Genomic DNA, 12,164 nt, shown 5'->3' with positions numbered 1-12,164 from the left:
GTTGAAGAAACTTAGGATGTAAGGTATGACGATGGTAAAAGAAGTAGATATATATGACTTCTTTCATGCATATTATGTTCATTTACTCATACCCCTGTAGATATAGCTCCTTAAAAATCAAGAAAAAAGAAAAAAATATTATTATTTAATACAATTTGGTAGAAATTTAGTATATAATTTTTTATAATATGAATGTTATTCAATCATTTCTCATGTTTATGTATAAAGAATATATAACTCAATGGGTTATAAGGAGAAGGAAGTAAGTGTACATAGTTGAAGATTCAAAAATTGTCATTAGCAATTTTGAGTAGTTAAGTCATATTTTATACTAGCATAGTAATTGATATTTTGGCTTAATTATATTGTTGGTCCCGGTAAAATTAACACATTTTATTATAAGTATTTATAATTTTTTTATTAGAATATAGTCTTTAAAATGTTAAGAAGTTATGATTTAGTTTCCACCGTTAACTCCTCTCTATTAAGTGTTGGTCTAGCAAACGAAAAGTTAGCTCAACACTGTCATGTGACATGCCATGTCATTTATTTAATAATATTTTATTATTTAAAATAAATATTTACAAAAGTCCTTAAACATATTTTACATATTTACAAAAAAAAAAAAAGTCTTATTCTCCCCAATGTCCTCTCAACCCCCTCCCTCTCCACAATAGCCCCACCTCACTCTCATCATTACCCTCACCCCTGCTCCCTCTCCATCCCTCTCCTCCACCCCTTCCTTTTGCCCTCCCCTTTCCCACACTCCACCGTGCAAATTGAAAATTTTTTATAAGGATTGTGGTATGGTACAGTATTTGGAACATCTGAAAATTCATAGTTTAATTTGGTTCATCTCCTTCCAAGCACAAAATTATAATAGTATATGTAAGATGTTCGAGAAAATGCCTTAGAAGGATTTAATTTCTTAGACTACGTTGGTTGTAGGGTATAACATGCTACATTTATTTTGAGATCTAAAGAATAACAGACTATCTACAACTGTAAAATAAATGTCCTTTTTCCTCAATCAATAATAGGTTTATCGATATGCATGAGCGCATAACAACAACCAAAGTGAAACAAAGAAAGAACAAATAAGTAATGCGATTTGCACTTCATAATCTTACAATAAATTTTACAACAAAGAAAAAGATAGGTACAAGAATTGTAAAATAAAATAAGTAATGTACTATTAAATGAATGCATCACAGAAACATATCAAATCAGACCAGCTTAACATTCCCAAAGAATCAATATGTAAATAAAGTTGTAACCTCGCCACCATTGAAGGCTCCATTGCTACAAACACATGATGTCTCCTTCATGCCCCAGCCTCTGTCACCCCTTCCTCTTTTGCATTGTACCTTTGCATTGCACCTCAAACCCACACATCAAAACCTCCTCCAGTCAGCCCACAAAAACCATGACCTACATGGTCTTTATCATGCAAAACTTTCCCAAAATTACCCACAATCAAATTGATTTCTATTACTTTATGTGTTTTGAAGAATTATTAAGGAAAGGAGAATGATTGTGTGAGGAAGAGGTGCGGGACGGGGGTGTGAAGAGGGGGAGGGTGTAGGGTAATCATAAAGGGAATAAACAGGGAGGGATTTTTCTGCAAACATTTAAAATGTCTTCAAGGACTTATTTGTAAATAATAAATTTAAATAATAAAATATTAAAATTTAAATTACATGGCATGACATGTGAAAGCACTGAACTAGTTCTTTAAACTGACTTTCTGTTAACTAGTTCAACACTTAACAGAAGAGAGTTAACAGCAATGTTTAAATCTTAATTTCTTAACATTTCAGAGACTAAATCTTAACAAAAAATTTTATAAAGACTTATCATAAAATACCCAATATTTATGAGGACTAAAAATATAAGTAAGTCTTATAAATAAATAAAAATTAGATAAAGTTAGTAGTTTTCATTTTCTAACTTTAAGGTAAGTTTCAATTTTGTCTTCTAACTTTTTTGTGATCCAATTTATAGTCTTCAAACTTGTAAAAATATTTCAAATTTGTCATTTTCTATTAAAAACTCTAACTCAATTAAAAGTTTTTGTCTTTTTGGCCATGAATACTATGCAAGTATTGTTCATCATTTTCTTCATATGTTTGATTTGCATATGTTTATTCCAATAACAATACTTGGCATCAAAACAATGAACAATCCTAGTTTATGTTTGGTTTGCATATCATCATACATTTGAGAAAAATGATGAACAATACTTGCATACTACATGAGTTATAATTCTTTATAAGTTTAAAAACTTTTGTATTCAATCTGAACTTTTCATTTACCTTATATCTAATGGGTTATAATTTATTATTTCACTGACTATTAGATGTAAGTTAAACGAAAGGCTCAGATTAAAGTATAAAAGTTTTTAGACTTGCGCTAGTATGAAAAGATCATTTTCATATATACATATATATATATATATATATATATATAATATTTTGGTCAAATGAAAGTTTTATTAGCAATTATGGCTAAAATCAAAATAAATTTTTAAAAAAATCTAAATAAATCACAAGCAAACTGAAGTGCATTATAAAAAATCATTATATCTTAACAATTTAATATTAAATTAGCCTTTATTAGTATATATTTAATTTGATAAAAAAAAATTGTTAGCATAAATATTTAGATTGAGATCTTCTCAGGCTGTGAAGTAATATAATATGATCAAATTAAGAAGAAAAAGAAGTATAATTTTTTTTCAGCTTTAATTAGTATAGATCAATAATAACCCATCAATATTTTTCTTTAATTCCTTGATAAAATTATCTTTTTTCCCTTTCAAACATGTTTATATCATTTTCTTTTATCAATATAAGAAGCTCGAAATTCTATACATTTTAAGTTTGTATTATCAAGATCATATATTATACTAAAAATAACATTGAAAGTACAAAATATCAACATATCTTAACATCAATACACAAAAATGTTAGATTTCTACATTATTTGTTGGTATAAACTGTAAAAATCTTCATTAATAGTTTAATTTATCAAACAAAAATTATCTTAATATTTGATAATTTTTTATATGTTAATAAATACTATTTTTATAATAATGAATAATTCAGTGAACAATCAACGTGGTATGCCTCCAGCTTTTAAATTTCAAGTTAGGTAATACTTAAAAAACTTATTTCTCATAAATACACCACACAAAACATCATTTGGAGGAAATCTTAGTGTTAATTAACTTGAAAGCATAAATGATGACGTCATTACTAGAAGATTAAATACAAAAATATAGTAAACCGGTATATCTACAAGATAAACTAAGAAAAGCACATAATTGGTTCACTGTATAAATATTTTTCGCTCTAAACAACTTTGCAAAGTAAATTACCTCTTTAGTTATTAACTTTATAATATCTTTTTAATTTTGTTCTTAACTCAATATAAAATTATCTTAATCTTTTAAGTTGTTTAAAAAAATCTATCACATTAATTTATTATCAAAAAGTGTTAATAACACTTAATAAAAATGTCCATAAAAAAATACTGTACGTCAATATAATATGTTAACTATCAATTGGATTTAGAAATTAAATAATAGGCATCAGTAGAGAGTTAAGATAATTTTTAACAGTATAATATAAAATTTAATATGTCAAGTTAAAACTCAGCATATCAAATAATTAATTTTATTAATTTGGAATAATTGTAGATACTAACTTAAAATATTTCAACGAGTTATAGACTAAAATAATAAATTTTAGTAAATTAAGAATAAAACTGAAAAATTAATACAAAGTCAATATATATAAAATATTAATGAGTTTTAACCTATATTATTATCCTATACTAATCGCAGAGAAGAAACAAAAAAAATGTAAAGAATTGTTTGGCGCACACATGATGGAAAAGATATCCACTAAACTTGTTGAGAATGGAGTAATTATCAAACCTTTGCATAGCTTGCTCGTGAAAACATGCACCGACCACATAATCAGGTTTCGCCAAAACAGAGCAACAATAAATGATCTACAAAAAGCTAACAGTCAACACTGTAACGTGTGACACACCGCCAACTTACACTATGTATATATAAAAATTGCAAATTTCAAACGATGCTTTTTTTATTTTATTAAAATTGTGAAAGATTTATTAGAGTTCACAAAAATTAGAAGATACTTTTTTTTTACATTTTTACCCAACATGAAAAGTAAATACAACAATAAAACTATTTTTTATATAATCATTAAATTACTTTTTCAATGGGTATTTAAATTTTCGTTTTTTTTAAATGCTATTAAAAGTAACTTCTACAAAAATAAAAATAAAAAGAATTTCAATTTAATATGTTTCTTTTTCATAATCATAGCCTAACAATTAAAAAAAATTATATTTATTTTTTCACTTTTTGCAGCAACTAGGGGAACTGAGCATTCACCCAGATGGTATGGAGATGAAATGTGAGGGTGAGTTAGATTGAAATAGTCAACCTCACATCCACCCACATTTAAACCAACCGTATGTCATCCTCTCAAATTGGCGAGGAAGGATAAAACGCACAACCAATTGTTACCTCAATTTGTCATAATATTGCTCTCTCTCTCTCTCTCTCTCTCTCTATGAAGGTGTGTTGCGAATCACGCATGAACCACGAAGTCACGTATCAGCAAAACCACCGGTCCAATGAAGTCAACTACTTTCACTTGCATATATCCAACCAACCAACCAACCAACCAACCAACCTAGTATATATTCCCTCCTTTTATCTTCTCATTCATCTTTGGCATCCTTCATCTCTCTCTCTCTACTACTTCCCCTTATCGTCCCTCCTCGGCTCTTCCATTTGTAGCTTCCCTTTACTCTTTCAAGTAACGTAGAAAGAATGAGGAACCCTAGCTCTGATATCAAAGACTTGAACAAAGGAGCTTGGTCCAAGCAAGAAGACCAAAAACTCATTGATTATATCAACCAACACGCCGATGTTTGTTGGCGCACACTTCCTCAGGCTGCAGGTATCAACCCTCTTGCTACGTTCATCAATTAGTAAATTAGTAGTCAAAATAATAGTAATAATGTTAAGATTTCAGTGCATCCACACAAGCCACATCTCACACACGTTGATATATCTGACCACGTACACTTGGTTTGATGATGATGATTAGGTTTACTTCGGTGCGGTAAAAGTTGTAGGCTGAGATGGATAAATTATCTACGGCCAGACCTTAAAAGGGGGAACTTTGCTGAAGATGAAGAAGATCTCATCATCAAGCTTCATGCACTATTGGGCAACCGGTGCGAATTTAATTATAAACTAAACATGAAATCCCCCCCCCCCCCTCTCTTCTTTTTCTTCTTTTTTTTTTTATGCTTTTGACACACGTATGTTTATAGTTTTCATTATTTGGATAATTAAAAACCGACACCACATGTGATGTTGTATAATTATTTTTAGAGTATCGTTAAACAATGTTTTTCAGAATCTAAAATTTAAAGTTTTTATTATAAATTACATTCAAACAATAGAAAATTTTCGAACAGGTGGATTAGTATTATTTTCAAATAAAACTATTTTTTATTATTCAACCAGTATCCTTAAGACGAGGGTTATCATTTACCTTATTTTTATTTTTTATTTAAATGTATCTAAAAAAGTCCACCTCCAAAACAAGGAAGAGACCTAAGGATGTCTCCCTCAATATGTGCAAACATCTTTTCCGGTATAAGAATTTTGATCATTCTGTAGATACGTGTACCCTGCAACATTATCACCACTTAATCTAAACGGAAAGTTTTTCTTTTACTTTCTCAAAGTGCATTGCCAAAACAGGCTTCTTCACGTAATTCAATGTTATTTGGTTGTATAAATTGGGCTTATAAAGGTGGAAAGAAAGAAATTTTTTTTTTAATTGTTTAATATTAATTGGTACAGGTGGTCACTAATAGCTGGGAGATTGCCAGGGCGAACAGATAATGAAGTGAAGAACTATTGGAACTCTCACATAAGAAGAAAGCTCATTAGCAAGGGTATTGACCCAAATAATCATCGATTAAAAAACCACAAAATACCCTCCATTCATAATTCACCCACGTCTGATTGTTCAAAATCTCTAGACTTGAAAGACACATGCAAGAATGAGACAAGTAAGTTACCTCATGTTAACAATTATGGTGAAGTCTCAGATGCGGCAAGTGGCGAGGCTGAGTCATCATTTGCCCTGCCAGATTTAAACCTTGATCTCACGATAGGCATTCCTTTATCTTCACCAAGTATTTCTGAAAACAATCTAAAACTATTTCATGAATCTACGTCACCAAGGAAACTGCATTTTGCTTCCCCTTCAACACTTCTTCTGTTTCAGTGATCAATATATTGGCCTAAATGCTGAAATTCATCACATCGTGATATGGAGGAACAAGTAATGATAATTCACATCTTAACGACATAATAAGGGACTGAGATTGTGCTTCATTTTAAAGGATGACAACCCTTTAACTAGGATGTTGGTTTATGCTTGTCACGATGGCATGCAATGGAACCAATATTAATTGCTGCTATCTTGCAATCCAATCACAAATTCTTGAATCTAAAAATGAGAAAGGCTATATGTGGATCCATGGATAGTTCAATCATCAGCAAACAGATTGAATCCACTGAAATGTACTTGTGTTAATAATTTCTTATATGTTGTTGATCCCGGAGGTGATGATCACATTAATGAATAATTCACTGTCAATAAACTACAGATTTGGCAGCTATACAATTTGGTCTTAACATCGGTGGAAATATTTACTATCTTTTTGTAGGAAACCTTTCATTCGGGAACGCAGTGATAATTGTTTTCTCAGCAAATCTGACAATTCTTTTTGAGGTAATCTCTAATACAGTTCTTTATAGGACAAAACTTTGGTGCAGTTCTTTTAATATTATTTTTTAAAATTAAAATTAGTATTATTTAATTAAAAAATTCGTATTTAAAGTTATTTAAAAATATCAAAGTAATTAATTCTTAACTTTCATTAAAAGATAATACTAAAATTACCTAAAATCTGCATCTAAATTTAATCTTTGATTATAGTATATTGTTCATAAAATATTTTTTACATCCTAATAACATTATTTTTCTATTATACTTATCACATCAGAAAGTTATTTTGTTGTATATATACTTTGTTGCACAATAAAATTGTATTAATACGATATCTCTTTCTGGGATTGAAGAGCAGTTCACAGTTATCCAGTGCGCGCACACACACATATACAAGCACAAACCGTGAAACATTTCAAAAGAAGATCGACTGATTTCTCTGTGGGTAGCGTTTAAGTGGCTGGTATGAACATGTGATAAAAGCTGGTTCATGTCCTCTCCACTTATTTTGAGAACACACGTAAGCCTGAACGTGACCGGCAATGATCAAGGAATTGAAACCTGATGAAATGTTTCCGCCTATAACATTTAATATATTATTTAAGAAAGTTATGCATAAATAATGAATTTTTTTAAGCAGAAGATTAAGTTCATGTCTGGAGATATGAGTTTGAAGTCTATGAACTCCCGTCTATCGGCCATCAGAAGTTACCATTATCTTCACCTACTGCGATATTTGCGTGCAAGGACTAGAACAATATGAAGTTGGGATCGATGCTGACCAAGTTGTTATACTCTAAATACATTATATCATAGTCCCCCTGATCTCATATTAATGTTTGTATATATGTGTGTATATATATATATCGGTAACAACAAATTTTCATTTGTAAATTTTGGTTTTTAACTTTAGGCACAAAGCAATGAAATGAGAATGTATTATTATTTTTACACGTATGTATATGATGGGTTCATGAATATCCAAACCCCTCCTCATGTACTGCAGAATGCATATATATATGAAGCGTAGTTGATATATATATGCATGTGGCAACACTCTGGCATATAATAACATCTCGGATAGATTTTGTAGAAATATTCAAAGCGTGTGGGAAATATGTATGTTTTACATGTGTTTTATCTCCCCTCACCTGTAAGTCTTACCTCTAAAGAAAGCTAGCTGCTTCATCTTGATTTCTCCATTAGTGGGAAATGTAACATTGAAAGTCATATACCATGCTGCAATAGTTAGGTTATAACTAAACTTCATTACAAAATTAGAGCAGTCTGATTGAAATGCAGTTGTTTCCTAGTTCGCATTTGTCGGAGAATTACAAAAAATTACATATTTTATTTTCGACTTTTTAAAGATCAACCTCAAAATTTTAATGCGTGTAGTTCATAAGTATCAATGTTGCTGGAATATTGTTTCATTAGCAGTTTATTTGGATGGTGAATAAAATAAAGAAAAATAGAAAATATTTAGTAAAATAAAAGTAAAAAAAATATGTTAATTGGATCGGTGGAATTAGTAAAACAAATCAAAACTAATTTCGTATAATTATTTACATGGATTAAAAAGTGAAGGAAAACAAATAATTAATAATTTGAGAAGACCACTTCACCTTTGAGAAAAAAGTAGATTTTGAGCACAAGCAAATAAATATGCCTACATGCTTGCTCCCGGAGCCGATAAAATGTGTCGACTTGACTGAAGTATCTCAAAACATAAGCTAAAGACGAAAAAAAAAAGTTAAAACATTTTTAGTCTAATTTAATTAAATCTACATAAAAAAAAAAAAACAAATTCAGCGTGAACCGATCATATAAACTACTACTAATAATAATAATATTATTAATTATATATAATAACACAGATCGACCTAGTAAACTCATTATTAGCATCAGATGAGGTTGAGTTAGATCGAATAATTCAGAACTCTAAACTTACAAGTTCATCACTTAGTGTGTGATCGGTTATTGTTTTCTTTTAGTGAAACATGAGTTTATATATTTAAACGTCCGTTTAGATATCAATATACATGTTAGGAATTTTTTTAAAAGTAGTTTTTATATGAATTAGTGTGTATTTAGATATTCGTTACTTTAATTTGTTTAAATGTGGATCCAAATCAACACAACAAAGAGGAATATATGTGTAGAGAACGCATGTACAGAGAAAATTGCCATAAAACTAAACATATGCTTAGATTCCAGACTACTCTCCTTAGCTTATACATGGATCCAACATACCTTATTCTGACTTTCGTATTTTTCTTAATATATTTTATTCACTACTTGAAGTTGCTATTTTCCTATGTCACACATGACTTCCTGCACCTTCTTGGATAGCTTATTGGATGGAGTATATGAGTTGGGTGATGTGTCTAATATATTTGATGTTGGTCCACTCATCTCATTGGTGCAACAGTTTGATTGATTTGGTGGTTATTCAAAGGGTGAATACGATAGCAAATGGAAGTCGAAATAGTATACCCCTCTACTAGGACACTAATAACGCTGCTGATTATATTATAAATTCTACTTTTTTACGTTAGAACTATAATAGAAAAAAAAAGGGCTCTTTTTTTTATATGGCAAAATTTTACTATAGTTATTAAATATGGCTATTTTGGGTGAATTACGAGAATATGAGATTTACTTAAGAATGCCATTGAAATTTTTTTACCGCTAAAAAATAGTTAAAATTTTAAAAATTGTCATTATGATTTTTAGATTTAGAAAATTGAGTGTCAATAAAAAATTTTCATTCACGAGTTTTATTGTCTAAAAATTATTTTTTATTTCTTCAAAAATCATATGATTTTTGAATCGTCGATGAATAAATTCACTTCCTCTTTGTTCTAATAATCCATATAAAATAGATTTTTTTTTTAATTTTAGTTGACTTTTGAAAAAAAATAGTGAAAATATAATAGTATTGCCATAGTGATATTTTTATAAACACAAGTAAATATGTAATATTTAGATGTGAAGGTCAACAATTTATATATTTTATTTTAAATATTCTTTTAAAAACTAGAGTGTGTGTTTTGTCAATATATTAAAGTTTGGAATTCAAAGACAATGGAGAGAATGACATATAAGTGTCCAATATTAATTTTTGACAATTTCATGCAATTACAATAAATAATGATAAAGATTTTATACAAATGTTTTGGATCTATCAACAAAAGCAACATCCTCCAACTCTTGACATTGAAGTGTATGTTAATTTTAAAGAAGTTTCTTTTGGTGTTTATGAGCAAGGTGATAAGGAGGAGGAAGATCATAATATTTAAGTTGTAACGATAGTGCAAATTATGATCTAGAAAATATAGATGATGACCAATTCCATTTTTCAAACTAAGGGGAAGTGCACATGCATTTGGGAAGTCATCATTTATGTGTGTTTTAGACGTTGAAGCTAAGCACACATCCCAGGTATCTAAAGTATGCAAACTTCAATATGTTAAGATTGTTTTATTTTTTATTTTTTATCTTCTTGTTTCATAATCTAGTGTAGATGGAGAATTGTATGTTGGAATGCAATTTAATGATAAAGAAATTATTATACATTACAATTTATCAAAAAAAAAGTATATTATAAAGTGTTTAAGTTAGAACTAAGTACATTTTATTGTAAATGCATTACCTATAGTTACATCATAGATTGTGAATGACTTGTTCAAGCTAATTTAAGGAAGAATAAGTACTATTAGAAAATCAGGAAGTACAATGGCCTGCACAATTGCACTAGAGTTAGGATTTTGTAAAAAGGTATGACCTATTTAATAATTTTAAAGTCTAAGTCTGACCTATTATTTATCATAAGTTTTTTATTAAGTCTAGCGTAACCTTTTTAAAAGTCTACATTGACCTATTAGTCTTTTTAATAGTCTACTTCGTATTGAGATATTTAATAGGTCATTAAGCTTATTTATGAATAGTCTATTAAACTATTTAAATAGGTATGTCTTTATAAAGGTCATAAGGCTTATATCTAAATAAGCTATAAAAAAATAGTTCACCACCTTGAATATGCATAGTAAAATTACATATTTCGATTTCATCAAAATATGTAATCGATATAACACAAATGCAAATCAGCGTTATGCACAAATCAAACAACAGTAACGTAGAATACTCTCACAAGTAGGACTTTTTCTCTTAGAAAGTATATAGTAGGGACATTCTTCAACTCTAACGAAAAAGATTAGGGTTTATAATTTAATATTTAATTTATTTAATATGCTATTATATTATAATTTTGATGTAAAAATATTTAATATATTATTATAAATCTTATGAATTTTTTATAAGCCATTCTAAAATGACAAACTTAAATTAAGTCTATTAATTAAATAGGTCAAGCTGAGCTAAACCTTAAAAAAGTTAAATTGTAGGCTCTGTTGAACAGTTTGATCTATTTCTATCCCTAGTTTAGGCATTATTTATGATCATCACAAGTCAATTAACATAGCAATAAAATAATCTAATAGAGAGTGAAACATTTCAAGAGCATTTTACATGTATTGTATTAGGTACATTGTAACCAATTTCTGACAAAAATTCAAAATTTATCTTTTACATAGGCAATTTGTTGCAACCGGGCGATCGCAACGGTACGACGGATGACAAACTTGTTCCAAAATATCAGAGGAGTCGCCACCAAAGTTTATTTTTAAGAAAAACCTTGGAAAAACTTAAATATAATACGATCTTTGAAACCAAAAAATGAGTTCGGGAGTCATTTACGTGTAGGGAAGGTATTAGCACCCTACAACGTCCGTTTAAAAAACGGTTACCTAAAATTAATTGTACAAAATTATTCTAATTTTGAAAAATATTTATTTAACCCCTAAACATTAATTATTTTATTTTAGAAGAAGAAATATTATTTATTGAAATATTATTCGGGTTATTTTAAAAATTATTTTGACTTGACGGGTACGGTTCCCGCTCCTACGTATCCCCGGATGCAATGGGGAACTCAAAGCCACGTAGTTCTATCTAAAAATTATGAAATTAGTTGATTATAATTAAGTTTAGTAAAATAAAAATTTATTTTAGAATTAAAATCATTTTTCGTAAAAATTATAATGTTTAGGATACAAGATAATGCAGTTATACATGTACCCTACGAGAAAACAATACAGAAAGTGAAGGAAGATCACACAACTATACTGCAAATCATTAAGAAATATTTTATTCGTAAATGGAGTATTTGAATTTTAATTTTGATTATGATTAATACTGAAAAAAATTTAAGATAACGTAAGCTATACATAAACTTCTTATAATTTATTA

At 28.9% G+C, this 12,164-nt stretch overlaps 1 protein-coding gene across 1 annotated transcript; it reads left to right on the top strand.

Annotated features, from left to right (window-relative positions):
• Positions 1-4,870: 4,870 nt before the first annotated feature.
• LOC113859835 (transcription factor MYB3-like) lies at positions 4,871-6,350 on the top strand. The gene is made up of 3 exons (XM_027492511.1): positions 4,871-5,000; positions 5,151-5,280; positions 5,918-6,350. Exons 1-3 carry the CDS (start codon positions 4,871-4,873, stop codon positions 6,348-6,350), a joined length of 693 nt encoding a protein of 230 aa, XP_027348312.1.
• Positions 6,351-12,164: the final 5,814 nt, after the last annotated feature.

Source organism: Abrus precatorius, unplaced genomic scaffold, assembly GCF_003935025.1.
Source record: "Abrus precatorius isolate BTA unplaced genomic scaffold, Abrus_2018 Scaffold2, whole genome shotgun sequence".
Lineage (NCBI taxonomy): Eukaryota > Viridiplantae > Streptophyta > Magnoliopsida > Fabales > Fabaceae > Abrus > Abrus precatorius.
This window is presented reverse-complemented; position numbering and strand designations above follow the sequence as displayed.

Bases quoted from the DNA above. Each gene is read 5' to 3' on its own strand.
- LOC113859835 (XM_027492511.1), top strand. From the start codon at position 4,871: ATGAGGAACCCTAGCTCTGATATCAAAGACTTGAACAAAGGAGCTTGG. The intron at 5,001-5,150 runs GTATCAACCCTC...GATGATGATTAG, and splicing joins CACACTTCCTCAGGCTGCAG to GTTTACTTCGGTGCGGTAAA. The intron at 5,281-5,917 runs GTGCGAATTTAA...TAATTGGTACAG, and splicing joins CATGCACTATTGGGCAACCG to GTGGTCACTAATAGCTGGGA.